Below are 27,627 nucleotides of genomic sequence, written 5' to 3'. Positions count from 1 at the left end.
CATTATACCGTATCATGCAAATACACTTCAAAAACCACAGGAACCCGAGGGTGTTTGCCACACAGACACAGCGAGAGAAGGAAGGATGAAAAGAGTTGGACAGAATTTCTATATGAGCTGCTAAATTAAGAAATGACTCTGTGTATGCACATGGTATGTATCAAGTCTTGTCTTTTACCCAGAAAAGAATGCAGATCACCACAGCACGTACAGGACACAGAAATACATCATACATCTCCACACACTCACATATTCAAAGGTTTTATGTTTTAAAAGTGTTAAGGAAAAAAACAGTGCAACCCTTTATGAACTGAAGTTAACTTCCTCGCAGATGTGGAGGTATTGACTTTCCATGGAAATGCTGAACTTTTGTTGCATTAAGTGAGCGATATTTTGTGGAGCTTCCTCAAAGTCCCACTGCCAAGCACCACAGAATGCAGCACTTTCTGGACTCACTACTGTGCTATAATGCAAATTATTTTAACGTTTGGCTCTGACACCTGCTCTTACACTGAACAACTGGCTATTGATTACTTGAGCAGGATGAGAGAGTACAGTCCAGAAATCGTGCAATTCGGGAAACAAAGTGATTCATCCACCACAACACATCCTTCCAAAAGTCAAAAGCTTTTTTCATTTTTTTTCGGAGCAAGATTTGAGCCCACTTGCCATTTGGGTTCAAACCTATTACTTTTTCTGTGCATGTTAAAACTGACAAACACATGTAAAAACATGACAGATCATCTCATTCAGAGACCTGCTGCAATGACTTACTATCAGAAAGCACAGTTAAGAACATCATATAAATACCTGGCTAGAAGAAGGATAAAGGCAATTAGACCTGCCTTGCTGCCATACTGCTGTGCCTCATGGTTCTTAAGAAACTGTATCATAGCTGTGCATGACTCTCTAGGGCTAGAGAAAGAGAAGATTTGTATCAACAGTTAGATACAGTTTGGGAAAAAAAAAGACTGATAAGACAAAAAGAGAGATGCTGTCTGTTTTCATATCTTAATTGTACAAATAAAAGGTATTACAGCTCCTCTACTGCCTCACAATTCTTCATGGACCTTTGCACACAGCTTACATGTTCTCCTCTTTCTTCTTTTGGCTTTATGTGAGATACAGACATAAAGATAAGGTAACCAAGCAGTTAACATTAGTTAAAGAGCATCATTTCAAGTATTATTTAAAGCACATAGTTCCTATATTGGTGAAATATCCACTTAGTGCTTTTGCAGACTGGCTGTAATTCCCTAAATGATGTCACATCCACCTCAACTCACAGTAATAGGTTTTCTTTATATAGCTTATTTCCACATCTTCGCTCTAACACATGGATTTTATTTCCTATACAGAGAATTACTGTAACGGTCAGCTTTCATTCCCTCCAAACAAAATTTCAGTAAATTTGCATCCTCTCTATTTACATTTTTGCCTTATTTCTTTTCCCAAATGCCTACCTATTGCAATGTGCCTGGATAAGCTTGTTGCATTCTTTATTATCAAAATCTTTCAGAGTGAAAATAATGTTAACATCAGCACATAACAACTTGCTTCAAAATTACACTGAGTCAACTGTCACTGTATGAATTGTAACAATAGTAATATTGTTCTTCTAGTTTTGTCACTTCTTCCCATCAGCAATTTCATTACTGAAGAATATTTCAGGTGAACCCAAGTAAACCTCACCTGTCAAATGCTTGGTCTTGCTTCTAGTGTAACTACAGAACTGTTAAGGAAAGAGTGCAGCTAGGTGGCAGTGTGCCAAGCAAAAGAATCAACAACAACAAAAATGATGATTTCTCAAGATCAATAACAGAGTATGCCCAAGATAGCATGAAAACCTGAACAAAAACAAGTTAATGACACATATTGCACAACACCATCGCAATTGACAGGTTCTGGCCATGTGGTAAATTGTTCCATGGTATTTAAACTTCGATATTTCTTTATGGTTCTAGGAGTGACTCTGTCCTAACCATTGTCCATTTCAGGTATCGTCATTTATTACTATGTAAAACAGAAATGGTGCTGTCTGTCTTGGTCTGAAGAACACTGTATGGCTTAATAAAGTGATGTAAATACACGTGTTAGCTTAAGATCCTCACTGAAACAAGCTAAGTACATGATGCAAATGCGAATGTATGCTGACAGGTAAATAGGAAATTGGATGCAGTGCAAAGCCTTCTGCCGTACAAATAAAAACCCTTCATAGTGATAGATGTTAAAAGGCATACGTAACTCTTCAGGGCTGGCCAGAATAAAAGGACAAGTCAGGTGCCCTACAAAAGGAAAAGGATCTTTCTGCAGAGATCACTGGGCAGAGCAGCACCGCTCTCCAATAGCACAGCCTAAGGGCTAATGGAGCTTCACATTTGCCTAATGAACCCCTTCAGTGTAAGGACTTCCAACACTTCCAATGAAGAATTTGTTCCCCCAATGGGCAGAAGAAGAAATTCCACCCTGCACAATAGCTTTATTTTTTCCACAGCCTAACCACATGGCTGCAATGCCTTCTAGGTACTTACTCATCATCCATAGACAGGAAAGGGAGAAACATGATATATTCAGCTGTAAACTACCTTGCCCTTCCCTGCTGTATTTTTTTAGCATTCTGTTAGACTTGTCTTAATATTAAAGCATTAGCTGCTATCTTTGTTAGTGCAGAATCTCTTAACACTTCTGCTTTAAGCTCCATTTTGGCTGGGACATCCAATGATTTTGGGATTAAGCATAAATTTCCGTTTTTAAACGCTTTAGCCACACTTTTTTTTTTTTTTTTTAATCAGTTCATCCAGTCTAAGCTTACAAAACAGAAATGGGAGTGAAAGTTTCTTTTTACAGTCCTGTATTTTAAAGCCAGCTTTCACATAAAATCTAAAGCCTGTCATGCTGCAATTACTGATCTGTCCAAAAGATACATGTTAAATATATATCTGCTGTGTATTCTTGACCTATGAATCTGTATGCTCTTTATTATGCTAACAATCCATAACACACTGTTTTGTTTATGAGTACATGGCACTCCAGAAACATAATTTGCATCAATAAACCTGAAGCTGGAGTGTCATCACGTTATCACGATCAGAGGGCAGTTTCTTTAGTGAAAGGAAGATAGGAAGAGACTCAAGACAGCGCTTTGCTGAAACCCCTCAGGGTTTTTTTTACTACCTTGGTAAAAGCCAAAGACTGATGGCTGCACTACAGATGTCACTCCAAGTGACCAGGACATTATTCTGAGTGTCAGAACCTGCAGGAAATCCAATGGTCCCAAAGGCGTTTTGGAACAGTAGCAGCAATTCCCTAAAACATTACCAAACTGGTCAATGATTCTCCTTTTCTCTTTATGGAGAACCAGAGACCTACAAGAAACATGAAAAGAAAAAAACTGTAAAGCCTAATTTAAATGTATGGAGGTAAGAACTATCCATAGCTATTCGTATCACATCCTTCTGTTAATCTTCATGATGCTCCTTTTAAAATAAATAAATAAATAAATAAATAAATAAATAAATAGTAGCACATTTAATATTTCAAAGAAAGTCACTAGCAAGACAAATGTATGCATGAAAAATAACTACTCAAAGGAAGATATTTACAGTTAAACCCCACTGGTAATTAATCCACCTGTCCATCTTCAGCTGTCTTGTGCAAGGTGATTAAATCCTCTACGGAAAATGAACAAGCAGCATACTCTTTGCTTTCTAGAGCAAAATATTTGTGTAATAGCCTCAGGTTATATATATACTATTTCCCTACAGTTATGAAAAAGATTTGCTTATTTGTTAACTAAAACTATTCAGATGTCTTTTGGCAGAGCACGTTAATGACTCTAATGTCATGCAGTACAGATGCCTAAAAGAACTGTTTCACACCAGAGGAAAGTAAAATATTCACAATGTATCAAGCCATTAGCATGTATCTATTCTGCACAGCATGAAATCTCTTAAAGACCATGTGATTCAGAAACAAAACTATTGCTGCTTTGCAGTGATATTAGACAGGGATAAGGAAGTCTGAGAACTGGGGGGAATGGGTCTCCTGGACAGAGATCTTAATACATAATGAAAATTGATTCCTGCAGAACTTTTCTCCTTGGCCATTTCTTCCTGTAAATCTGTGCTTTCAACCGCTGTTCTTATTAGTTTAGGATACGGTGATGCTTGGGGAAAAGCTTCCCAGCAGCCCCGTAGGCCTAAATCTACAAAACATTGTGGCCTAACTAGCAAGAGAGCAGATTCCTTCTTTATTAACTTAACTAAAGCACTTGAGCTCCAGTGCAAGGTCCTTCTGCTGCTCAGATTACACCAAATGATGGTCCAGTGGTGGGAAGAGTGATTATAAACTGGATAGTGTATAAAAATGTGTATTTTGCTGTCCTGGTCATTAAGCTCTCATTTCAGACTTAATTGTAAATTCAGAGACAGTATAGCTGAAAACCTTCAACTAACGCTCTCCAGTGCATACCAAGTAGCCTCAACCTCTTAGTCAGCGGTTCAAGCAAGGATTGGGCTGGCACTTGGTTATTAATCTGGTAGCTAGTGTCAAAACTGGAGCTTGTAGCCCAATTTGGAGAGAAAACTGTTTTTAAAAAGTGATGTGGAGGAAGAAAAAGGTTTAAAATTTGGTGGTCACCAGTGGCTTTGGTATCTCCGGTTATAGAAGAGGTTATGGAAGGCCTCTTTCTGCACAGAGGAGGTGGTGAAGTTATAGAGGAGGTCGTGAAGGTCTGGCAAGAAGTTGGGTGCAGGACAGCCCAAGAGCTTTTGGTAGGAGCCTCACAAGGTAGCTTCCCTTGGCAAGAGATCTGCTTGGGAAAAGGACTGGCAGCAGATCTTTGAGAAACGTTTGCAAGCCTGCGATTTAAGTGAGCGGGAGTGGGAATCTGGTGGATCCCAACCTCTCCACAGCTCATGGGTGACCAAGTTGTCTTGTGAGAAGCTGGTGGAACGGGTGGGACTCCACCTCCCTTCCACCCCAAGCGAGCACCGGGGCCACCTCAGCCCCATCCCCAACATTTTAACCGGGGAGGGGGTGCAACGAGCGGCCGGGGCAGCGCGTGGGGGGCACCCAGCGAGGTGCCACACGGCGGCGGGCAGGGGCCAGCCGCCATTCCCGCCGCCTTCCAGAAACGTCGACCGCCCTGAGGCGAGCACCGAGGCTCAGCAGCGGCGGCGGCCGCGGGCCCGGCGGGCGGGCGGGGAGGCGGGAGGCGGGGGGGGGACCCCCCCCGCCTCCCGCCTCCCCGCCCGCCCGCCGGGCCCGCGGCCGCCCCCGCTCGCACGGCTCGGCGGGCAGGGCCCGTGGCTGCTCGGCGGGCAAGGCTGGGGCGGCGTCAGCGGGAGCGCGGTGCCGGCTGCAGGGCTTTAAAGCAGCGCGTGAGCCGCGATGCTACCACAGACAGCGGCGCGGCGGCGGCGGCCGCAGCAGCTCCCCCGAGCCGAGCGCCCCGCGGCTGCCGGCGCTCCCCATGGCGGCGTCCAGCGCCATCTTCCTCCTCCTCGCCCTCCTCCTCCTCTTCCTCGCCTCGTGCCCTCAGCGGGGGGCGAGGGGCAGCGGGCAGCGGCCGCGGGGCTGCCCGGCGCCGTGCCGCTGCGAGCAGGAGGGCATGCTGCTGCGGGCAGACTGCTCCGACATGGGGCTCACGGCCGTGCCCGCGGACCTCAGCGCCTTCACCTCCTACCTGTAAGTGGCGGCGGGACCGGCACGGGGACTGGGGGGCGATCAGGTCCGCGGGGACGTTGTCTGCACCTTGGCTTCCCCGGGCTGCTGCCGGTGTCCTCGTTAACGCGTCTGCCCTCGGGCAGGTGGCCGGGCCCCATAACCCAGAGCCCGAGCCGGAGCCGCAGCCCGGGCTCAGCCGCCGAGCGCCCGCCGTGAGGGCATCGCCACCAGCCCGCCCGGCAGCTCGGTTAACACCGATATATACACACATAGCCTTCTTTTTGGGAAGGGCCAGCCCTCGGGCTCTCTCGGCTGTGTGTGCTGGAAGTGCGGGTGCCAAGCATTGCGGTGGCCTCCGTGCGTGTCCCGCGGTTCGCTGCTGGAAGGCTTCTCCCAGTCCCGCAGGCTGCGGGTCGGGAGGTGTCCGTCCATCCATCCGTCTGTCCATCCGTCCATCCGTCCGTCGGGTTTGGCTTGCTGTTGACATCCTCGCTCCTATGGTTACTGTCGGGATGGCTGCACAGGACCGTGTGGGGGATCATTCCCACTCACCCCTCCATTACCGCTGCTGGTTCTTCAGGGGACGTAAACCACGGCGCATCGGAGGGGCAGATGGAAGTAAACGAGAAATGGCCTTCCTAGGAGAAGGGCAAACGTGACAGCGTCGGCAAGGTAGAAATAAAACACCACCAATAAAACATAAGTAGTAAGCATACGTTAGGGGAGAGCTTAGCTCAGAGGAAATAGCGGTGGTTTAGAGGGAGGACGTGCAGCTGAAAGGCTTTGCTAAATATTGTACACATAAATACCATTTTGAAATTTATCTTAATAAAACCAATTTTAGCTTAGTTTTTGCTGAGCGTTTCAAAGTCAAAGCTATTAATAATGTTTAAACTCCGTGTAATTTAAAGACCACTTATAGAAGAGCAGAGCTTTGGCTACACACAATAAAAATACAGGCTTTAAGATACGTACAGAATTCACCACTGATTTCTAACGTATCAGGTGAGGATTTGGGGTACGCACAAGACACAACACTTTGCGGTGCTTTGGAAAGTTGTAACCAGACAGATAGGTACTGAACATATAAAGGCATACTTAACCTGTACACGTCCTGTGTCAAGGAGATGCCCACATTTCATTATTGCTTGGAGGAATGCTAAAACTGGAAAAACTTTTGAGGGTCTACTGCTTGACTGTTTTATGAAGAAAAAGAGAACATAAATATGCACAATGAAGTCAAAATACCACTGGTGTGGACTTCTGCTGTTCAAAAGCTATATTCCTCCAGCAACCTGCTTCTAAGCAGGACTCCAGTCTGGTCCACACTTTTATTTTTAAATCCTCTTGTCCTTCAGCAGGGGAATGACTTACTCCAGTCAAGAATTCTGTGCTGTTCCATAACAAACACCCTGAAGTGTAAAAACTCCATGGCAGGACAGGCAGACTTTTAAATGACCAAGACTGCATATATGCAGTGTAATAGTCAAGTGGGTTAAAGACTGGTGCATCCAAATTTACCAGGCTGTTATTCTTGGATTGATTAATTATTGCCTAATTATGCAGAGCTGTAGCTCTTGCCCGCCTTCCGTAAAGAGCTGTCAAGTCTCATTTTCTGTAGATGGCTAAGCAATGGCAAATCTTAGAACATGCCTGCTTGTTATAGAGATGTTTCCCTCCTTGAGGTTGGTAGTGGCCAACCAACTCTTTTTTTTTTTTTTTCTGGCTTTGAGTTTGTTTTCTTTTCCCAGCAAAACAGAAATGTCTTTTTGCGCTGTGACTAGTTCTGTTTTAGAACAAAGTGGGAGATGAAAACCGTTTTAAACACGTGGACTCGCTTTCCAGCAAAGAACATCTTCTCTAGTAGATTCTCTTCTTGTACAGTATATACATCTGGCCAAAAACTGTCTGTGGTATTACCTTGTGTTTACTTTGTTTTTAAATATAGCTTTTTTTTTTTTTCCCCTTTTTTTCTGAATTTCTGTCATTCTTATCTTATCTGAGGCACCTGCATAGAAAACAAAAAGATAAATGATAACCTGGTGTCCACTGGAAATTGTGTGAAATTTTGAAATGCTGAGACCATTAAAGTTTGTTTGATGTTGGGACAAATGTGCACAGATCAGGATATATCGTAGTGGCTATATTCCATGTGTTTCGTATGAAGGTGCTCTTGCAGCAGAGCTAAATGCAGTCTACAGCTGGACCTGTTACATGCTTTTGCACTGTCATTTAAAGTTGCAATTCTTGCCCCCCCATCAAAAAACTTTTTTTTTTTTTTAATGGTTAGGAATCTACTGCCATGAACTGTTAGAGTTTTTAAAAACAGACAAGGAGAATCCAGCAGTTTCTTTCTGTTTCTTCTTCATTTACTTTTAGGCTAAATAGTGTACTCAGTGTATGTAATGTAATTCCTGGTGGCATTAATGTGAATTCCGTGTGCTGTTGAAGGGCAGCACCGAGTCTCTGTTTCAAATTAAGAACTTGTCACTTTCCTCTCAGTACACAGTGAAAGGAAGAAGGCAGGATCTACAAGTCTTTGGTACATGGGATCCTCATTAATTCTCAAACTAAGCCTGTGAGATAGTGAAGTATTGTTACCAGTTATTGTCATGTGGAAAACTGAGGCAAAGAAGGGCTTGCTCAAAGTTATGGGTAATGTTTATGGCAAAGCCAGTAATTAAAGCCAGAATGCCTTATCCCAGCTCCATTCTTTCACCACAGGCTCAACCTACTTCTTCTAAATATATGCTCATTAAAAATAGTGTAAAATCTGCCAAGTCCTGCTTAAGAATATCTAGTATGACAAGCATAAAAAAATCTTTTCGTATGTCATGTGGTGACAATACAGATGATAGCTCTTAAAGATTGTGAGGATCTTCGTTATGTGCCTGGATAGCACAGAAATGAAAGTGTATCACAAATGCCAGTGCCATCTAACAGCTCAGATGCAATGTTCTTTGTGATCAAAACTTTTAAATGAGGAGACTAACATGAAACCCTTAAGAGGAATATTTTCATAATGTTACCATCTTGGATTGACATAGATATGTGTGCATACGTGTATAATTATTGCTACGGTACGTTGCCTTTTCCATTATGGTTTACTTAATGAACTATTCTGGGATAAGTGTTAGTTACATTTTAAAAGGTTTGAGTACATTGTAAATAGGCGTAGTAACATTTTGAAAAATATGATTCATATGATTTGTAATTCTTCATAGGAATGGCTTGTTAAAAACATCCTTTTCAAAGCTATGGTAACATTGATAGTATTACAGTGAAGTCTATGAAGAGGAAATCCCTGCATATTAAAAGTTTTATAACATAGTCCTCAAATAAATGTTGGTCTTCTGCTTCATTCATTTCCATAATACTTTTTTTTTTTTATAATAATTGTTCCTGTAAATGCTTGAGAGTGTCTGAAAGTGTTTAGGAGCACTTAGCAGAAAAAATGACAAAGGCTTTTGGTAAAAATAATACTTAGTTCTTGAAGGTTAAAAAGCACGTTCCCTTAAATTGTCTGCACTTCCAAAATGAGATGTTAGTTGTTTCTGTGCCAGAAATACCCCAAAACTTGAAGACTAACTCTTTGGGGGTAAATCTGCACTATTTTAGTCATTCTCATTTCACAGTGCAGGCTCAAGTTTTGTCTGCCTCTTCATCTAAAGTACTGTGAGAATGACTGCCGTGTCTTGAAGAGATCTTTTAGCGAGGCATCTTCTTATGCAGAAGGAAGCTTTACGAAGTCTTTTACAACTTCCAGATCCCTTGACAATGTTTAGGTGTTAGGTAGCTAGTAAAATGTTTGCCTTTTCTTAAAAAGCACTTCTTTACATAGCTACAAACCTTATAAACCTTTTTTTTTTTTTTTTTCATTTCAAGTTGAAATAAATTAAATGTTTGCCATGTGGTTTCAGTTAATAACCTGAGTCTCATCCCAGTTGTGGATGAAGATGAATCTAGATTCTGGGTTTAGAAATCTTCTCTTTGAGAAGACCATGGGGTATTTCCTCTCTGCTCATGGCAATAATAGGTATATAGAGGTAAATGGTACACATAGATAAGTTAGAGGTGCATAAAAACTAAAGAAGTAACAGACTATTGAAAGTTCATGTTCGCCAGCTTTCAAGGGGTTTGCTTTAAATTTCAAAACATAATACATCAACTCAAAGTTAGTTTATTTGTGAAAAAAATTGGATTCAAATTGCCTTTTAGAAGAGAATGTCACTCTTCCCACTTGAGACTAGAGTGCCAAAAATAACTTTACGCTGCCTTCTAAAGAGCCCTGTGCTGCTCAGGAGGGGGAAAAAGGACTCGTGCTACCTCTCTCCTGGGTAACATTTGCTGTGTGGAAACGCTGCATAAATTGCCAGGGGAAAGGGAGCTGTCTTTGAGCTGGAAGAATACAAGGAGCTGGCAGGGTGAAGGCACCTTCCATTTGGTTTGGTATCTGAAGTGCAGAGGACAATTGGCCGGGCAGAGGGAGCCCGACTCCAGCTGGGAACGCGTGCACTGGGCTGACCTTCCCAGCCAGCATGCCAGCGGAGATTAGGCTTTCCTCAAGTGCTCCCTTGTTAACCCAGTCTTCTCCCCGACGTCATTTGTCTTTCAAATGTTGAAAATTGCTACCAGTTTTGCCTTCCCGATTGCTTGCTTTTATTCTGTGTTTGTTGGCCAAAGATAATATTTCATCTTCATGGGCTGCTTTTGTAATTCTCGATCGGTCACTTGAATGGTCTCAATTAATACAATTTACAGTATTTTCCCTCACTTGCTTCCTTGAACTGTCCAGCAGATCTGATTCTTTTCCCAGTAAAATCACGGTAAATAAGGTGTGGTTCCTTTGGCTCTGAGTAAGCCGGCTGAGGGCAGAACACGATGTGGTGTTTTTGACATACGAAAACAGCTTTAGACTGGAGCTAGAAGAAAATACCCTAACGTCTGTAAAAAAGAACGAGACGTGATCAAAGCATGCTTGCTCCTCGGAGACTTAGCAATTCATGTGGCAAATCCTTGTGCTGCACGCCCTGCGCCGTTTGCTGGGAAGACCTGAGCAACGTCTGTGCAGTTTTACTGATCAGATGTGAGAAGGTTAATACCTGGAGAGCTATAAAAGAAAGAAATGTATTCGGGGGAGGCCTGAGATGATGTTACTGTTGTTTGCTGAAGGAGTGCTACCCTCTTCTTTCTCATGGAATGGAAGTTTAGGTGAAAACTCTGCAGAACTAAGACGATGAATGTCTTATACTACATATGATAGTAACTGATGGTACCCCCGGCTTTAGACCCAAGAAGCATGCTTTTTGTGTTTGTTTTTTGTTTGTTTGTTTTCCTAAAAGCCTATGGACAACATCTTGAATTTCTGATTTTTGAATTAGAGACATTGAAACAAGTATTAAAGCAGCAGGACCCACTCAGAAAAAACATCCTGGAGTGCCTTTGCTGTTTGGAGGAGAGAAACCCATCAGCTGCTGCTCAGAGAGAAGCGAGCGCTCTGGCCAGGAGAGCATTAAACTAGGTACAAGCAACACCTTGAACTCCAAGCAGGAAAAAAAACTAGGATAGCACTGCAGATCCCCAGGAACTGTATAGGATGTCCCCAGCTTGATAAGGCCTTTGCTGAGGCACCTTCCAGTTTTATGATTTGGCCATGGTTTATTACATTCTTTTAGCTGTGAGCTTTAGGTTTTGGAGGCAGTGGCCGCAGCACTGACTTCCATCTCGGAAAAGAGAAGCTGTATTTTCCTGGCTAGACAGTGTTGCAAAAATAGTTATTTTGAAGTGTAGTGTTCTCCAATGGTGATAATTATAATAATCAGCCCCTCCCAAATTAAGATTTTATTGGTAACAAATGGGCTCTTAGTTTGGGCCCAATTGTATGATTTGGCTCCCATCCTGCAAATACTTATCCAGATACTTAACTTAGTGTCAGGAGTGGTTCCACTGAAATCACATGTGCAAATGTTTGCAGGAGCAAGGCCTTGTGTAATTTTAAAATAATTGTCCCCTTCCCCAAATACGAACTCATTTGTGTGGAATAGTTCCAGTATGATGTTCTGCCATGCAGTATCTTTGCACAGCCTGATGCATTATGTATACCATAAATTGTTTGAAAGCCTTTATTTCAATTTTTTTTTGGAAGTCTTATGTAAAATGTGTGTTTAGTTTAATCTAGAAAGCACCATCTTTCAACATTGTTATGTAATTGCAAGTAATTTTAGGGACATGTTTTTGATAAAAATTGCTGAAACATTTTGCATCGTAGTATTTCAAGAAAGGCAGGAGGGTTTCTGGCAGGAGATACCATACTGGTGTGGGTACTAGGTAGGTAGGTAGGTAGGTAGACACCTCACAACGTGCCCAAAATCTATCAGTGTGTTGCAATACAGACAAGTGCTGCTCCCCCCCCGGGAAAATCTCTTGCAGACACTTGAATAAAAGCTTTCTTTTTTGTTGACAGTAACCACATTTATTAATGTTACCTAAGTATTACCTGCTTAAGTAACACAGAAGTGTTTGGTGGATAGGAGCTTAATTTGTATAATGATTGCGTATAGACTTAACCCTTTAGTCTTACTTCTTGTGTGTGTGCTTTTGTGTATATATAACTTTTTCCATAAAAACCATACAATAATGGGTTCATGCTGTTCATGAAGGTGATGTGGAGGGTAGAAAAGTAAAGATCGTGTTTAGCACTAGTTGTTTAGTACTAGTATGCTCCATTTTCTTCATGTTTTTTGCTGTTAGATTATTTTCCAAACCCTTCGGTGTACTTTGCTTGAGGATGAAACAGTTACAGCACCAGTGTTAGACAGAAATAAAATTTCCCTAGCTCTTGTTTCTGCAGCAGTAGGCATCTTACGATGCCAGTTGTACCATGCCTTCTGGATCCTGTGATAATATAAATGCTAGTCTAAGTGAATGAGAGAACAGATGTGAGATGATGTCAGCATTAAGAGAAGTGTAGCTGCACTGATTTGGCATTCACTGAGTTTGTAAATGAGTCTCTGTGTACCCTGAGGGGAGAAGTAGGTCATAACTGGCAAAGGAAACAAGATAAGGCAGAGCTCTCCCTCACCCATCTCTGAGCGTTACCTGTTCTAAGCCACCTTGATGAGTAACTTGCCTTTGGGTCTTTTATCCCTGATCAGTTTGGCGTGGAGGCTGCCTCGGAAATTAAATCTTTCTCCTGGTGGTCTTGCACATGATGAGGTTACAGATTATGCATGTGGTGGGGGGCAGGTGAGGTTGTCCAGTGTCCAGAAATGAGATTCATCCTCACAAAGGTGTCGAAACCAAAGCTTCTGCAATGCCCTGCTGCACAGAGGTTGCCAGTTTGGAAGCACGAGGGAAGGTCAAGAGCTGTTTCTGAGAACAGGGAGAGTGATCAGATAGGGATAGCCAGGATCCAGGTAGTGATTGAATAATAATAATAAATAAAATAAAAATAATAAAAAAAAGCAGAACCTTTGGGCTTTGCTCCTGGATACAGTAATGAAGCAATTTACAACTTGAAGCAATTGGTGCAACCATTGTGTACTCTTACTTTATGGAACGGTAGAGACAAGCACCTACATCTGAGTTCAACCAATTTGGTAGTGACTGATAAATGCTAGAGATCTGTAGATTAAAAACACTTAATGAGGTGCTAATTATGAGTATGGCATGGTAAAATAAGGTGAAAACCCAAAGTTTTTTTTCTTTTTTTTTCTCTTCATATGGATGTACGTCTGCCTTGCAGTTTGGATCATGGCTGCTGCCTACATGGGCTGAATTCAGTGGTATGTAAGGTTCTTACTGGAACAGGTAAAATCCACGCAGGCACCTGAAAGCAATATTTGACCTGCTGACAAGAACGTACAGGATCCATATGCTTGGTGCAGTGTGGAAGCATTGCCTGCACTCATGCTGAAGTCGTACAAAGACAACGATTTGGAAGAGGGCCAAAAGAAGTGCAGGTTCAACCCTGTGGCCTGACAAGGGTCTTGGGAAGTGAATTCCAGTCCTGTGGTGTCCCCTGCATAAGGCTTCAATGCATGGAAGCTTAACCTGCAACAAGCACACACAATTTCAGAAGGATTGACAGAGGAGTTCAAAGTGCATTGCGAGGAGAGCAGGTAGCCTGGGAGTCTGTATCAGCGCCATAGAGTACTGAAATGTGGCTCTCAGCAGGCACCTCAGCCAATTTCAAACCCTCAGGAGAGGTGGCAGTAATGGAAATCATAGTTTCCGTTTGTGCCAGGACTCCGCAGTAAGACTTTGTAGGGTACAGTTACCTTGACATAGGTATTACCAGAAAAGTGTGTGACTAACTGGCCTTGATGGAGATAACACCTAAGTGTAATTGCAATGGGGTGAAGAGCATAGGTTTGCAGTACTGATACTGTGGGTTTTTTTGTTTGGTTTGTTTTGTTTTTTAATTGAGTGTGGAGTACAGTGAAAGTGTAATTGGGAGCAAAATAAGGTGCTCACATGGTGTTATTTAGGCCAGCACTGACAAAGGACAATGTGAAAGCTCATGATCCTGGGAATAGCATCTGGAAAGGCTTTAAATTTCCCAGCATATGGAGCCTACACATCTGACCTGTTGCCTGTACATACGCGGAGTAGTGTGAACTGCTGAGTGCCACGACATTGCTTCCTTCTGGCTAAGGTAGGAGATGTGAAAAGAAAGGGCAGGACAAGCATCTTGGAACATCCTGTCTGTCTGAAGGCCAGAGACAGCATGGCCCGTAGCTGAACAGATTACTGAAATCTTGAAGCAGATGTCTTTAGAGTAAAATAAATGTTTACTGAATACTGATAAGGGGAAAAACTTTAATCTGGAATAGAAAAAGCCATTGTATAGAAGCAGATACTTGTGGAAGAATACTATCATGGAAGCGTGGCAGTATTTCTTGGGTTATTTGGATGGAATATTTATAATAAATCATTAGAGGGAGTGGAGAAAAAAGGCACAGTGCCAGATTCATCTCTGCATGTCCCTCCATGTAATTAAAATGAAGCATTAATTTCAGTTTTAATTTGCCAGCTCTTGAAGGAAAAAAAACTTTTAATGTGTTATTACTGTGCAGGGTCTTTCTGAAATAAATAAAAGTCAAAATTGTTTTTATGAAAATAAAAAATATTTTAATTGTGCAGCCAAGTGATCATTGCTGTGTCATTTGTGTCAGGATGTGGACTCTGCCAGGAGAGTTGTATTGTATCAGAGTTGTGGTCAACTGCACAGACTTTCCAGCAGTTGGAGGAAGGTGGGGTTTTCTTTTGTTTTCCAGTATTTTTCTTGTTGTGAAAAACACAGCAGATTTTTTTTTTGAAGATGCTTACATAGCACTGTGATACATTGGTTATATCTATCACAGACAGATACCATCCCACCAAATAGAGTTATCAAAATCACATTTGTCCTCGTATTAATGCCTCAGCTGTTCTCCCTTCAATGGCTGTCTCCGGTCAATCTGTGAAGAATCCTGTAAACCTGAAGCCAGATGTGGCCTGTTTTCTACATTTATCATCAATCATGGCTATAGCGTCTCGCAGGCGTGTAGCTCTATGTTCCTGCCTGCCTGACCATGGGGCACTGCTGTACGAGCATCAGATTTCACAAGGAATTTGCAATATCCAGATTCACTGCATGGTGTTATTTACAGTGTTATATCTCTGGGTGGGAAATATACAGGGAAATGCTGTGTGCTTTCAACATGCTCTTAGATTAATCTGTGCTGATAAGGGTTTGTAAAACTTAATTATGAACCAGTTCATTTCCCATTGAAGCTAAAACTGCAACTTCTTAGGATAATATGGATCGAGCTCCTGGCATGTCCCAGTTAGTTTTATTATAGAGCGTTCTGTTGGGTCGCGGCAAGCCTAATCTAAAGCAAATTATTCACTCTTTATCCAAGTATCACCGTATGTTGAGTACACAAACAGATTTGTTTTTCATATTTGGCAAATGAATAATTGCCTGAGAACACAATGAGAGTAATTAATGGTGAATTATATTCATTAGTGGTTTTGTTTATCTCAGCACAGAGGGCTTCTATTAAAAGTGTTTGCAGCTTTCCGAAGGCAGCAGTGAGGTGGTTGCTCAAAAATATATACTGATCAAGGTTAGACTGTAAGAAAATAAGCACTCTGTGTGCCATCATGGAACAGTATGAACCTGGTAAATGTCTGGATGTTATAGCCACAGGAGAATAACAGAAAAACATTAAAAAAAATACTCCTTGGCAGCACATCATGATGTCTCTATTCTTTGGGCCGGTAATATCATTACTAACATTAAAGGGAAATGAAAGACACGTAACAGTGTGAAACAAAATCAGACAAGGAATAAGCCTCCTATTTGCTCCCTGGCTATAACACAATGCAGTTTATCAGATGCGATTCCAGCAGTGAAAACACTTGGTAGTCTATCAGACATTAATCTGAGTGTCCCTCTCTGCTGTCAAGTCCATCACAAGGAGACGCCTTGGACCAGCACTCCCCAGCGTGGCTCCTCAGAAGATGGCTGTGTGACAAAGCGACGGGTGCGTTTGCTTGCTGTTTGACTCGTGGAGCAGCTCCTGGCTTCTTAGGCAAACCAAGGTGTTCAAAGTGTGACAGGCAAGCTCCTGCACCGGTCCACTTGGGTGCAATTACCGCAGGCCTGTTGCTACTGCCATGACCTCGGGTGCACTTGGGGAACACATGGTGTGGGCCTGTGTAAGCTGACCCGAAAGGAGCAGCCCAGGGCTGCGCCAGGTGGGGAGGATGACACACAACAAAGGGATCTCAACATTTTTCTTTATGCACCATGGCAGCATTATTGATGGAGCTGAAATGTGAGGTGGAATTTTGCAGGAGTTACAGTAAGGAAGAGGCTTTGAAGTTGCATACTAAGATTATTCTACAGGGATGTTTCAGAGCATATCATTCTTGAGTATTTAATGATGTCATTCATATATGTTTTTCTCTTCTACTTAAAATAGCTTTGAATAGTTTGTCATAAGCCATGGCAGATACAAAGAAATAACTTCACTGTGCACAGGGACTGATCTCAGTGCATGGGGATCTAACTGTGGAGAAAGAACAACATTCAGGTATTCAAGTTCAGTCTTTCCTTCCACGTCATAACCTATCTGAATAGATAATGTGGCTCGAGTAAAATCAGAAGTTTTATTTGCTATCAATAATTTTAATTTATTTAATATTCATAATGGTGTTGACAGGATTGTCTCTAACCATCAGATTTAGTAAAATTGTGTAATTATATGTTCTGATAGGCGAGGTGATGGTTAGGCTTTACTGCTGTTTTCTGCTGGCATGGGATCATACACTAAAAATTGTTACAAAAGCACGCAGAGCACAAATTGCATTAACATAGTACATTGAGTATTAACATAAGACAGTATTAATGGATAAAAATTCAAACTAGACAAAGAAAAGAACAATTAGGCCATGGAATAATGTCTTTAAACATGTAACATTGAATAGCTCTGTAGTTTTTGTAAAATAAATAAATAAACACTTAACACTGTAGGGAAACAAATCTGAGATGTCAGCATGTAAGCATATACACGAGGCTGAGTAATATTCTGAAGTGAGTACATGATGTTCTGAAATGAATGCAAGATTGATTTTAATACCAATTCTGTACCTCTTGCTGCTCTTGTGGTATTTCACAGAGCACATGATGCAGTTCACTTTGAAAGACGCTGATTAGGACCAGTTTCATAAGGGATGCTGGAGCAGAATTTATGCTGCTTCTAAAAAACAGGTTTGGCAAGGACAGCTAGAGGTTCCTTTTGCCATTTTAAAGTATTTTCCACTGTAGGTTACTTAGGACAGCAACACGTTTTACAAAGAAAGTAGGAAATGCCTACGGCTGTTTTTCAGAAAAGCAGTCAGCTCACAGCTATCCCAGGAGCTACTCCGCTCTTTGGAGCTGTCAAGGAGAAACATGAGGGACTTCCATTGGCTTCTGAGGAGGCTTTGCCATATACTGCTGTCAGCCTGCCCCTGAGAGGGATGTCTACTTAGAGGCACGTGAGCTGCATCCACACTGATCCCCAGCTGGGAGAAGCCAGTGAAGCAGTTCCTGAGTTCTGTTAAAAGTGATCGGGATCTGCCTGATCCATTGATTTAGTTCTGTAGTTGAAATCATTGCCTTTCCCTTGATCTTAAAAGACTTGCATCTGTACTTTTAAACTGTCAATATATAGATGACCTGACAACATAAATACAAGCTTTGCTAGTTCCAGATAAATGCCTCCAGTAGAATGATTGGATTCATTATACATACTGTTGCCCACTTTCTGGAGACAAACAAATGCAGGATAATGCAAATGTTTGCTTCTTCAGGTTAATTGCTGTGGCTGCAATGCAGAAGCTCTGCACAGAAGCTCATAAATTCTTATCCTCAATATATAGTGTAAAATGCACAAAGATATAGAAATCAGTGTAATTTTTCTTAGTATCTGAATCTTTAATTCTGTCGAAGTAGAAATACTTTTATAGATTAATTTTTCCCTTAGATACCAAGGTATTTTATATTCATGGGAGTTAGGCAGTTACATACTTTCGGATAGAGGTGCAGACCTAGCTATTTTGTGTTTGGAAGGAAAGAGAGATCATGATGTACTTGGTGTGACACAGGTAATCCAAATACGGGGACTGTTACCTCCCTATTATCTGCTCAATGCCTGATCCATTCCTAGTAAGCCTGTGTTCAATCTCTGCATCTGTAAGCACCTATACTGCTTTTAAGACCTCTATCCTTACCATCTTTAAGCTATTAAAGTAAGAAAGAGATGCCATGCAATGGAAAGCTAATAGCTTATTCAAACTTCTCAGCTTACTATCCTAGGTCTAGGAAGAGATTTTAGAGATTTTTGTAAGATTTTTCTAGCTGTTGAGTCTGAAGTGTGTTTCTTACTTTTTAAGACATTAGCTGATAAGATGAAAATTGCATATCAGAAGATTATTTCTTTTGCAAGTTGCAGTTGGTAGAATACAGAAATGTATTTGTGTGCTTGTATGCGGGCTGGGAAAGAGGTTCTGGCAAATATTTATTTTTACATTAGTTTTTATATTCTATATCATTTAAAGGTGCCTGACAGTCTCTTGGAGATCTGCAAACTTATACACCTACATTGCTTAAAGGCAAGAGCGTGACTGTACGTGTACAGGCAGTGGATAATAAGACAGCTGTCTAAATTTGATCCTCAGATCACTGATTAGTTTTCTGTCATGTTCCTAGGTCCGTCCTCATTTGAAAGTATATACTTGCAAATAAATGTGAAAATTGAATTGTCTCGTTATCCCAGTGAACTGTGTAAGCTCTGGTAACAGAGAGTCAAATTATTAAATACTACAAATTATAAAGCAATTAAACGGGGAAAATCAGCGCTGAATTATTAGGCAAGCTGTATTTTTAAAGGGATCAGACCAAGATGATTAAATCTGTATCTCATTCTAACAGTTGCCACACCTAGCTGTTTTGGAAGATATTTAACTACTGCTACCTTTTAAGTAAGAACAAATCCCTGTGTCCCATGATATTTTAATATACTTGTGAATATTCGTATTCTTGAGAGCATACTGATCCATCATAAATGCTGTCAAAATATTAATCTCAGCTGTCCCAAGACAATAGTTTTTTACAGCTACAAATACAGTGGTTTTTAAAGTTTTTTTTTTCATGGTTAAATATTGATAGCTTTATTATCACAGGAACCTGTTACTAAGAGGATTGTTTCTCATTTTGAAGAGTATACATGTATATAGGTATAGTTTGACAATCCTTTTCATCTTCTCTCTAAACAAAACAGTCAATCTTTTTTATCCTCTTATAGTAATATTTTTTAAAATTCTTTCAAGTAAGTATTCTCAACTATAGTGGATATTCAATGAATACCTGGTGGTTAGCTGTTTGTTTGTTTGTTTCCCAATTCTTTTCTCACCAAAATGAAGAAAAAATACAGTAATCCAAAATCACCTCAGTTGCAGAGGTGTGACTGAGAGCCAGTTTTGGACTTCGCAATAACTGCTGTGCCTGAAAGGGTAACAGGATAAGGATGGAGTGGACATATTGGGTTTGGCCCAAAGATTGTACTTGAGGAATAACTCATCAAATGCTATAGCAGTGATGGTTTAGTGAACAGGATGGGAGAGTGTAGGAGAAGCCTGATTTATATGCTTTATTTTCTGGTATGTTTTATCTCTACACTTTCTCTTCTGGTTCCGTCAGGACAGAATCTCCTCATACAAAAGCATAAGAAATGAAAATGGACTTATTTTCAAGCTGAGAAGAGTAGCAGATTTAGGACTTGCTAGATCTGAGGAAAAACAATTTAAAAGGAGAGGTGTTCCACCAAAAGTGTACTTCCAAGGTGCCAGCATGTGTTAAGACTCCCAACACTCACAGCTCAAGCACAACTGCTAATTTCAGTTTGCAGGGCAGAGTGCTGGGAAAAGCACTGGCTTTCTGCAGCTGAATGCATTGAGGAGGAGCCACTTTCCTTTGCTGGTTGAGCTTCTAAATTCACAGAATTGGAAGAAGATAAAGTTCAGAATTTTCTGGAAGATTGGATAGAAAACTCAGAAAAAATGTGGTTCCATATTAAGAGTCTCGCAGCAAGAAAGACAGTTTAAGATGTTCATGTTGCTTTCCTTCATGCCAAGCCAGTTGTTCCCACCCTCCTGCTCTAGGCTTCATCTCCTTTGGCTGTGCCGACTTAGCTCTTTGTTGGGCTGCGCTCCCAAGCAGATCTGTGAAATAATCTGGTTTAAAAAGAAACACATTTTTGGTCTTTGGAAGATACATCTCTCATTTCACTGATCAGTTTTAGAATGTAGCTGCAGAAATGGCCAAACCAGTGGAGCTGAAGGGATAGGGACAACCAAGGGGAGAATGGTCAGCTGCCAGAGAGGAGTGGAAAACTCTTCAAGTACTCTTGTACCATTGCAGTTTCCAATGTGTGTAGTTGATAAACAGCTTTTTGTAAAAAAAAAAATAATAATAATAATAAAAAATAAAAAAAATAAAAAATTGTAGGTGCTTGTAATAGGCACAATATAAATTCTGCAGACTATTCCAAATGAGTCTAGAATTAAGCAAAACCTGCAGAACAGAATTAAACATACACAGAGCATATGAGTTGGTTTACATGAGTAGAGAGAGAACTTTTCACCCAGCCATAGCTCTATTAAAACAATCACAGAGCAGGTCTTGAATTTGTGAGTCAAATAAATACGAAGTTTATACACCAAATAATTTCTAAATAATAACTGGAAAGGCATCCCTTCCCCTCCATAAAGATGTTCCCGGAGGTAAAATGTTTTGTTCACTTAATGGCAAACTTCACCCAAGATACATATATCATCAGCCTACAGACCACACAAGCCCATGAATGAAAGAGAACTCATCAAATATGAAGGTACAGTTGAAAATATCACCTTACTCTGAAATAGCTATGAAATACATCATCCAGAATAGAACTACAACAAATTACTAGCAACAGGACTCTAATGATTATTATAACCCTGTGGAGAGCAGTATGGCTTGTGTCTATATACTTGACATCTTTTTACAAGCATAATTTCATTCCTTTTGACACTGTGGCACTGTTATGATGCAATAACAGGCAAAAAGCGTTTTAGTAAGTGGCTACAGCAGCCAATTTCAAATATATTTGCTGTTTTTACCTTATTCTCTATGCAGAAAAAGAATATTCTCTTGCACCTCCCAGCTGCCATTGCTTGTTTTGAAAATCAAGCCAAATTCTGCCTTTTGTATGCATTCCCAACCAATGTTCAACAAGTAAAACATCTAAAAATAAGGCAGTCACTTTTACTAGGCCATCATCTTACATGTCTCTGGTTGCCCAGAGAAGCTGTGGATGCCCCATCCTTGGAGGTGTTCATGACCAGGTTGGATGGGTCCTTGGCCAACATGGTCTAGTGGGTAACAGCCTTGCCCACGGCCGGGGGGTGGAATTACATGATCTTTAAGGGCCATTCCAACCCAAGCCATTCTGTTACTATGGGATTATCACTTACCAAAAAAAAAAAAAAAAAAGCATCAAGGTGTAGACATGTTTGTATTTCTAAAAAGGTAAGCCATTCTCAATTTTTATTTTTTTTTTAATTTAGTAATATACGAAATGGTACACTTGGGGCATTCAAGAAAGTATATCTTTATAATAATGAAGCATCTCATTTTGTGTCTGGTACAGTAGTCCTGGGCCTGCAATATACATTAATTTTACTATATGAAAATCTTGACAGAACTATTTTTGTTATTAAGTTTTGTATTTTAACATTTTCAATCCAGTTCTGTGTTTCTTAATACTAAGTAATAACTCCCCAAAATATCTTACGTAATTATATTCTGTATATATAACATGATAGAGAATTACATTAAAAGCATAATAAGATAAATAGAGCTATATTTTGAAACCTTGCTTCTCCTATGTGTGTTTAAGACAAAGAAAATTGCTATATTTATTCTTCTGTAATAATTGTTTCTTGAAATTGGCTTTATTTGTTTTACAGTTTAGAAAACTGCTTTAAGGTAACTTTAAGACCATGTTCATTTCATTATCATTAAATCAACGAGCAGAGCTTCTTTCTGCCATTCTCTGGCAAGATTAATGGGTTTTGGCATGATTTGTGCATCTAACAGTGAAAGCTCTTGCTGCGTAAGCTAGCAAGCTTGACTAATTCTCAGTTGTGCTAAGTTCATAAACCTATTTTAAGGTTTTAACTTTGACTAAAGATTAAAGGTAATGACTTCATGCTGCTACCTTTGAATATATGATACTCTAACACGATTATGGTTAGTAAGTGTTAATAAAATATTGAATATAAATTGTGTAGTACTCATGAAAAAATGTATGTAATGAATATTTGGCAACATCCAGCAAACTGTCATTTTTGAGGATTTAAAATGAGATTTCACAAAAGTATTGATACATTAATATTAAACACCTACATATATCTGAATGCTTGGAATACTAAATGATAGAACTAGTAAAGTGTATAACAGGAACAGATCATTTGTATTTCAAAACAACTTACACTTGAATCGAAAAAGTGAACAATTATGATTTGACTTGATTTGATTTGATTTAAAGCTGGCTTGCTCAGCAAAGCCATTTTAACCTGTAAAGCATTCCAGTTACTATCGGGTTTTTCACCTTTCCAGACAACCCTAGAATCAGTATTCAGAAAAGCCTAAGGAAAGGAGAAAAGAGAGGAAAAAATATTTTCAGCCTGTCTGACAAGACTACATAAAAAGCTCATGATCAAAGGGTCTTAAATACACGTTACTGGTGTGACAAACAACATTTTTGTCCCTTTATTAGATTTATTTTTCTTCTGAAAACTGCAGTGGCCAGTGCATAGTTCGTGAAAGAAAGCTGGCAGGGTTGTATTCTTTGATTCCTAATTAACACCTTCAGTCTCAAAAGAGGACTAACAGAAATACCATAAAATGTTGCAGCTGCATTGTTATTCCGCTTGGTTGATTTGTTAAAAGTCGGCTGGGCATTGGCAGCTGCAATAAAGGAAAAGCTCAATGGATGTTTTGTATTGTGCCCACTGAAGTGAAAGAAGGCAACCATTTTATTTTCAAATGGGCAGCTGCATAGTGATGTTTAAATGGAGCTAAATGTGAGATTTACTGTTAATTTATAGTAATTGGTTATAAATAAAGTAGCAGTATAGCTTGGCTTTCATCTATTAAAGCCACAGAACCCAAATCGAAGGGAAATGAGTTATAAAGGGTAAAAAGTGAACAGTAAGATACTAGAGCGATAGAAAATGCTGCTTGAAGGGGTTACTTAGAAGGAGCAGCAGTATTTGGTTGTGCGGTGTAGCAGCCACCTTGGCAGCAGCTAGCCAAGCCACTCTTTAGATTGTGCTTTGAGAAGCAAAGGTAGGCATCGCTTTGTCCCCCTATAGTGAAAACAAAAATTTTAATCTGGGATCAGAACCAAATGCAATTCTGCCGGCAGTGCATAGGTTTGTGTTTTGGGTGGCAGAATAAAGGGGGCATTTAACTCTGGTCAGATAAATCTCGCTCACATTCAAAAAATGCAATTAGGGAAATATGTAAATCTAGATGTTTCATCAAATGCTAGCAGAGGGGTTACCAGTTCTTTCCTTGCACAATGACTGAACTAAAGAACTTCAGTGTCTGTGTAAGAACCATTGTCCCAGCCCCAGAGCCTGTTGGAAACAGAGTCCAGACTGGCCGTGGGAAATACCTACATATTTGACACAGGCCCCATTTCTGAGAGAAAAGGGGGTGGAACAGAAAGTATGGAGATTTTACTGTTGCATTCTAATCAGCCATGATCTGCCTAATTTGCTTTGATCAGGAAGATAAACTAATTTTCCTATAGGCTGGATGAAAGTAATTAGCAATCCAATGCTTTCATGTTTTTGAAAGGGGTAAAGAAAAGAAGAGCAGAAATTGTAATGGTGGGAGCAAAGTACATCTTTTCGGCTCATCTGAAAGCATTGTTAGTTGAAAATAGGATGGTGCCATAAGAGAGAGGCCCTGATTAAGGTGGTTTTATGGGCCGGGGTGTCATTGTACACTACAATCTGTAATGTTATGCAGCTAGCAGCTAACACTGAAGATCAGTTTAACATGAGTTTTAGTATATTTAGATTTTGTTCTCTTTTGTGGAAAGGGGATATCCCAGATAAACCATACATCTGCTGGTCACTGAGGATGCTGTTTGATTTCCCAAAGTATTTTGATGTTTCTCCACAGTCATGGTGGAATAACTCAATGGTTAATTAAAATCTGGTTCTGCTGCTGCTTTAGGACTTAAAAGATGAGGGTTTCTAAGTAGACACAGTGAAAGCAAAAAAGCGCTAGCCATAGCCTAAGCCAAATGGATACCCTGCCTCCTGATTCTGTTACGGAGCAGCTCTGCAGCTCTGCAGGCCTGAGCTGTGGCTGTCAGCCTAACACACTGTGGTATAGTGTACCTCAGCTAAGTTTTTTGGGAGCTGTTACTCCTCTTCTCCTTGGCTTCAACCATTCTGTGTGAGTATAAATCAAGATGCCCAGAAAGAGATTAAGTTTCACTCAAAAACCATGGACATGCAGACAGTATGAAGTGCCAGGACGTGGTCCTGCTGTCTCTACCCAGGCAAACGGTTCAGATAATCTTACTGAAGTCCATGAGGCACAGAATCCCCCACTTTTAATCCCCATCTTAAAAATGAAGAATGCTCTGGAAACACTTATTAACAAGTCTGAGTAGTCTTAAACTAAGTTTTTAAAGAACACATGTTCCTGTAATTTTTGATGTTTGCTGCCAGTCAACAGTCTAACGTTCTGTCAGTGATGTGCCTGTTATCATAAAGAGATCTCTAAATTGTCCATCACACGTGGCCTAGAAGAAATTACTGAATGTTTTTTTCAGCATTCAGCTATCTCACTTTCACAAACTTGTCCTACAAGGGCATAGAAGGTGTTTTGGGGAGGGCATTGGGGTCTGGAACACCCATTCCTTGCAGGGGGGCAGACAAACCTAAAAGTAGTAGGGCCTCACATTTGTCCATACTTTTGTGCTATGCAATAATAATGCAGAGGAGAATCACGTAACCTTAGGCTGTACTAAATGAAGGTTAAGGATTACGTCTTCCCCCAGGTTTCCCCATTTTGCTATGAGTTGAGTAGTGGCAGGCAGCTACAGCCGGTCTGCTTAATAATTCTGTCCACCTACCTCTTCATATTGTGAAAGTTATATTTAAAAAGTCAGATGAGCATAAGGATTCTATTTATCATTTGTGTCTTGGTTGTATTGCAGCCCACAGCCATAATCAGGATTGTGGATCCACTGTGTCAGGAACAGTTAAAACACAGAGGTAGGCTCTATAAAAGCTTTCGTAGGGGGAAAAAAAAAAAAAAGGCAGCTATTTGTGATGAATGGGAAAAACATTTTATGGTGTGGATAGAGAAACAGGGGCATATGTTCTATCTCAAAGACGCTCCTATTAAAAAAATAATATCCTTTAAAGACTGAGTTTGGAAAATTAATTTCCCCTGCCAGCAAGATGCATTGAATAGTATTTGTGGGGACAAAAAGTATGTTTCTGTATGATATCACTCTTAAACTGAAGTAGATAACAGATTTTTCAGTTGACTTTTTATCTCCTAAAATATGTTGGCATTGTGAACATCTGCAGTATTTGTATTCCAAGCTATGTGATGTCAGCTGCAAAAGCTATGTTAGCATGGATGTGAGAACATGGTCACAAAAATAAAAATTGATGGAAGAGTTACAGAGAAAAGTAGAAGCATTCACTGAAGTACTGCTAAGAGTTACAGTTAGCCTGGGGACATTTATTGTTTATGCTTAAGGAGGCAGCACCACCTTGTAGGTAAAGCACTGATCTGACAATCAGGAGACGTATATTTTCTTCCCAGGGCCACAATGGTGTTGCTTAGTGCCACAGCAAAATTAGTTCATCTCCCTTTCTAAAATTTCCTCAACTTCTAAATAGTAGTTAACTCTTTCTTTAAGGAATTCTCTGAAAAGCACTGCACAATTGAATATTATTGTACCCAAAAAAAAGTGCAGGAAGGAAGAGCTGGCAAGCATGTAATTACTTTTGGCCAGATAAGATGCTCATACTCTGAAAATTCCTTCTCAACCCCACTCCCCCTCCAGCTCTTGCCAGTACACATCATTCTTGGTTATCTGTGGGCAAAAGTTGCTCCCCTGACACTCCCAGAAGAAAAGATAGCAATTGTGTCTGAGACCTTTCAATTACATCACATTTGCTGTAGGAGGTGAGCTGGGGTGCAGATCCCTACTTTATTCACAAACCTGAGGAAGGACGAGGTTGCTTTTTTCCCTGTTTCTGAGCTACACAGAAATTAGTTTCTTAAATCCTTAGGGTTTTTCAGAATCAAAATTGTGAGGAGATAAGAAGATTTGTGACTCCTACAGGAGGAAAACACTGACCCTAATTCTAAAAGTTATCCTTCTTCCATAATGTTCTGTTCATTACAAGGCTAACTTTTTTTTTTTTTTTTTTTTAAATAACTTTCTTGTGGTAATCTGGAAAATCTAACTCTCATAATGGTGCAGAAAAAGTTTTACAAGGAATACTTCACTCTCCTGTGATATCACTCATTTCCAGTCCCAGAAGATTCAACATTCATTTGAAGTAACATCTACACAGATTTATTTTTTTTAGGAAAATGTGTGAGCTCTGTCTGTGTTCCTAACCATCTGGAAAGCATCAGCAACGCACCATGTCTAACCTTACCTGAGTACTAGCCATACAAAAAGGACATATTTTATCTAGAGACGCCGAAGAATCTTCATGGGAGATAAAGCTGCTCCATCTCATTGAACCAAAGGGAATCCAACTACAAGACAGAAACCTGCATGAAGCTAGGCTCCCTAAGCTCTACTCTCATGGAACATAACCCTGAGTTACACAGAAGAAAGATTTCAAAAGTCATTAAGTGTTGTTACAGACTACCTTCCATTCACTTTCAGTAGGGTTTTACTAATTTTTATTAAATCATCCTTTAAAAATCCTTTGTATTTGTAGTAACACCTGCCCGTTTATATTTTTATAAAACAAAGACCAACAATCAAATCACAAGTCTTAAAATATACTGACAAAATACAGATAACTTTTCACTTCCCTGCATAAAAGAAACTATTTTTTTTTTTTTTAATTAAAAGGAAGGCTTGAGTAAACTACCAGGCATGATGGCATTCTTCAGAGATCGTGAATCTTGTTATATCAGTGCAGGGAAGGAGTCATCAAATTTCTTCACACCACCACTACTCTGAATATTATGTACACATTTTATCTTGTAATTCAGTTGTTCCTGAAGCTGACTGAACTGGTATTCATCTCCAGATTGACGTGGATCTAAAATGCAGATGTCTAGATGAAGCAAAGTGTCTCACTGTCCCAGTGGTGAGG

General features: G+C 40.3%; 1 protein-coding gene across 2 annotated transcripts in view; it reads left to right on the top strand.

Moving 5' to 3' along the window:
- Positions 1 to 5,265: 5,265 nt before the first annotated feature.
- LGR5 (leucine rich repeat containing G protein-coupled receptor 5) overlaps positions 5,266 to 27,627 on the top strand; it is a 90,788-nt gene continuing 68,426 nt past the window's right edge. For both annotated transcript variants that reach the window (XM_068669198.1, XM_068669197.1), the window contains exon 1: positions 5,266 to 5,688. In XM_068669198.1, the coding sequence (XP_068525299.1) occupies positions 5,474 to 5,688 (215 nt within the window). In that variant the 5' untranslated portion in view covers positions 5,266 to 5,473. The remainder of the gene's footprint in view (positions 5,689 to 27,627) is intronic.

Source organism: Anas acuta, chromosome 1 (genome assembly GCF_963932015.1).
Source record: "Anas acuta chromosome 1, bAnaAcu1.1, whole genome shotgun sequence".
In the NCBI taxonomy this organism is placed as follows: domain Eukaryota; kingdom Metazoa; phylum Chordata; class Aves; order Anseriformes; family Anatidae; genus Anas; species Anas acuta.
This window is presented reverse-complemented; position numbering and strand designations above follow the sequence as displayed.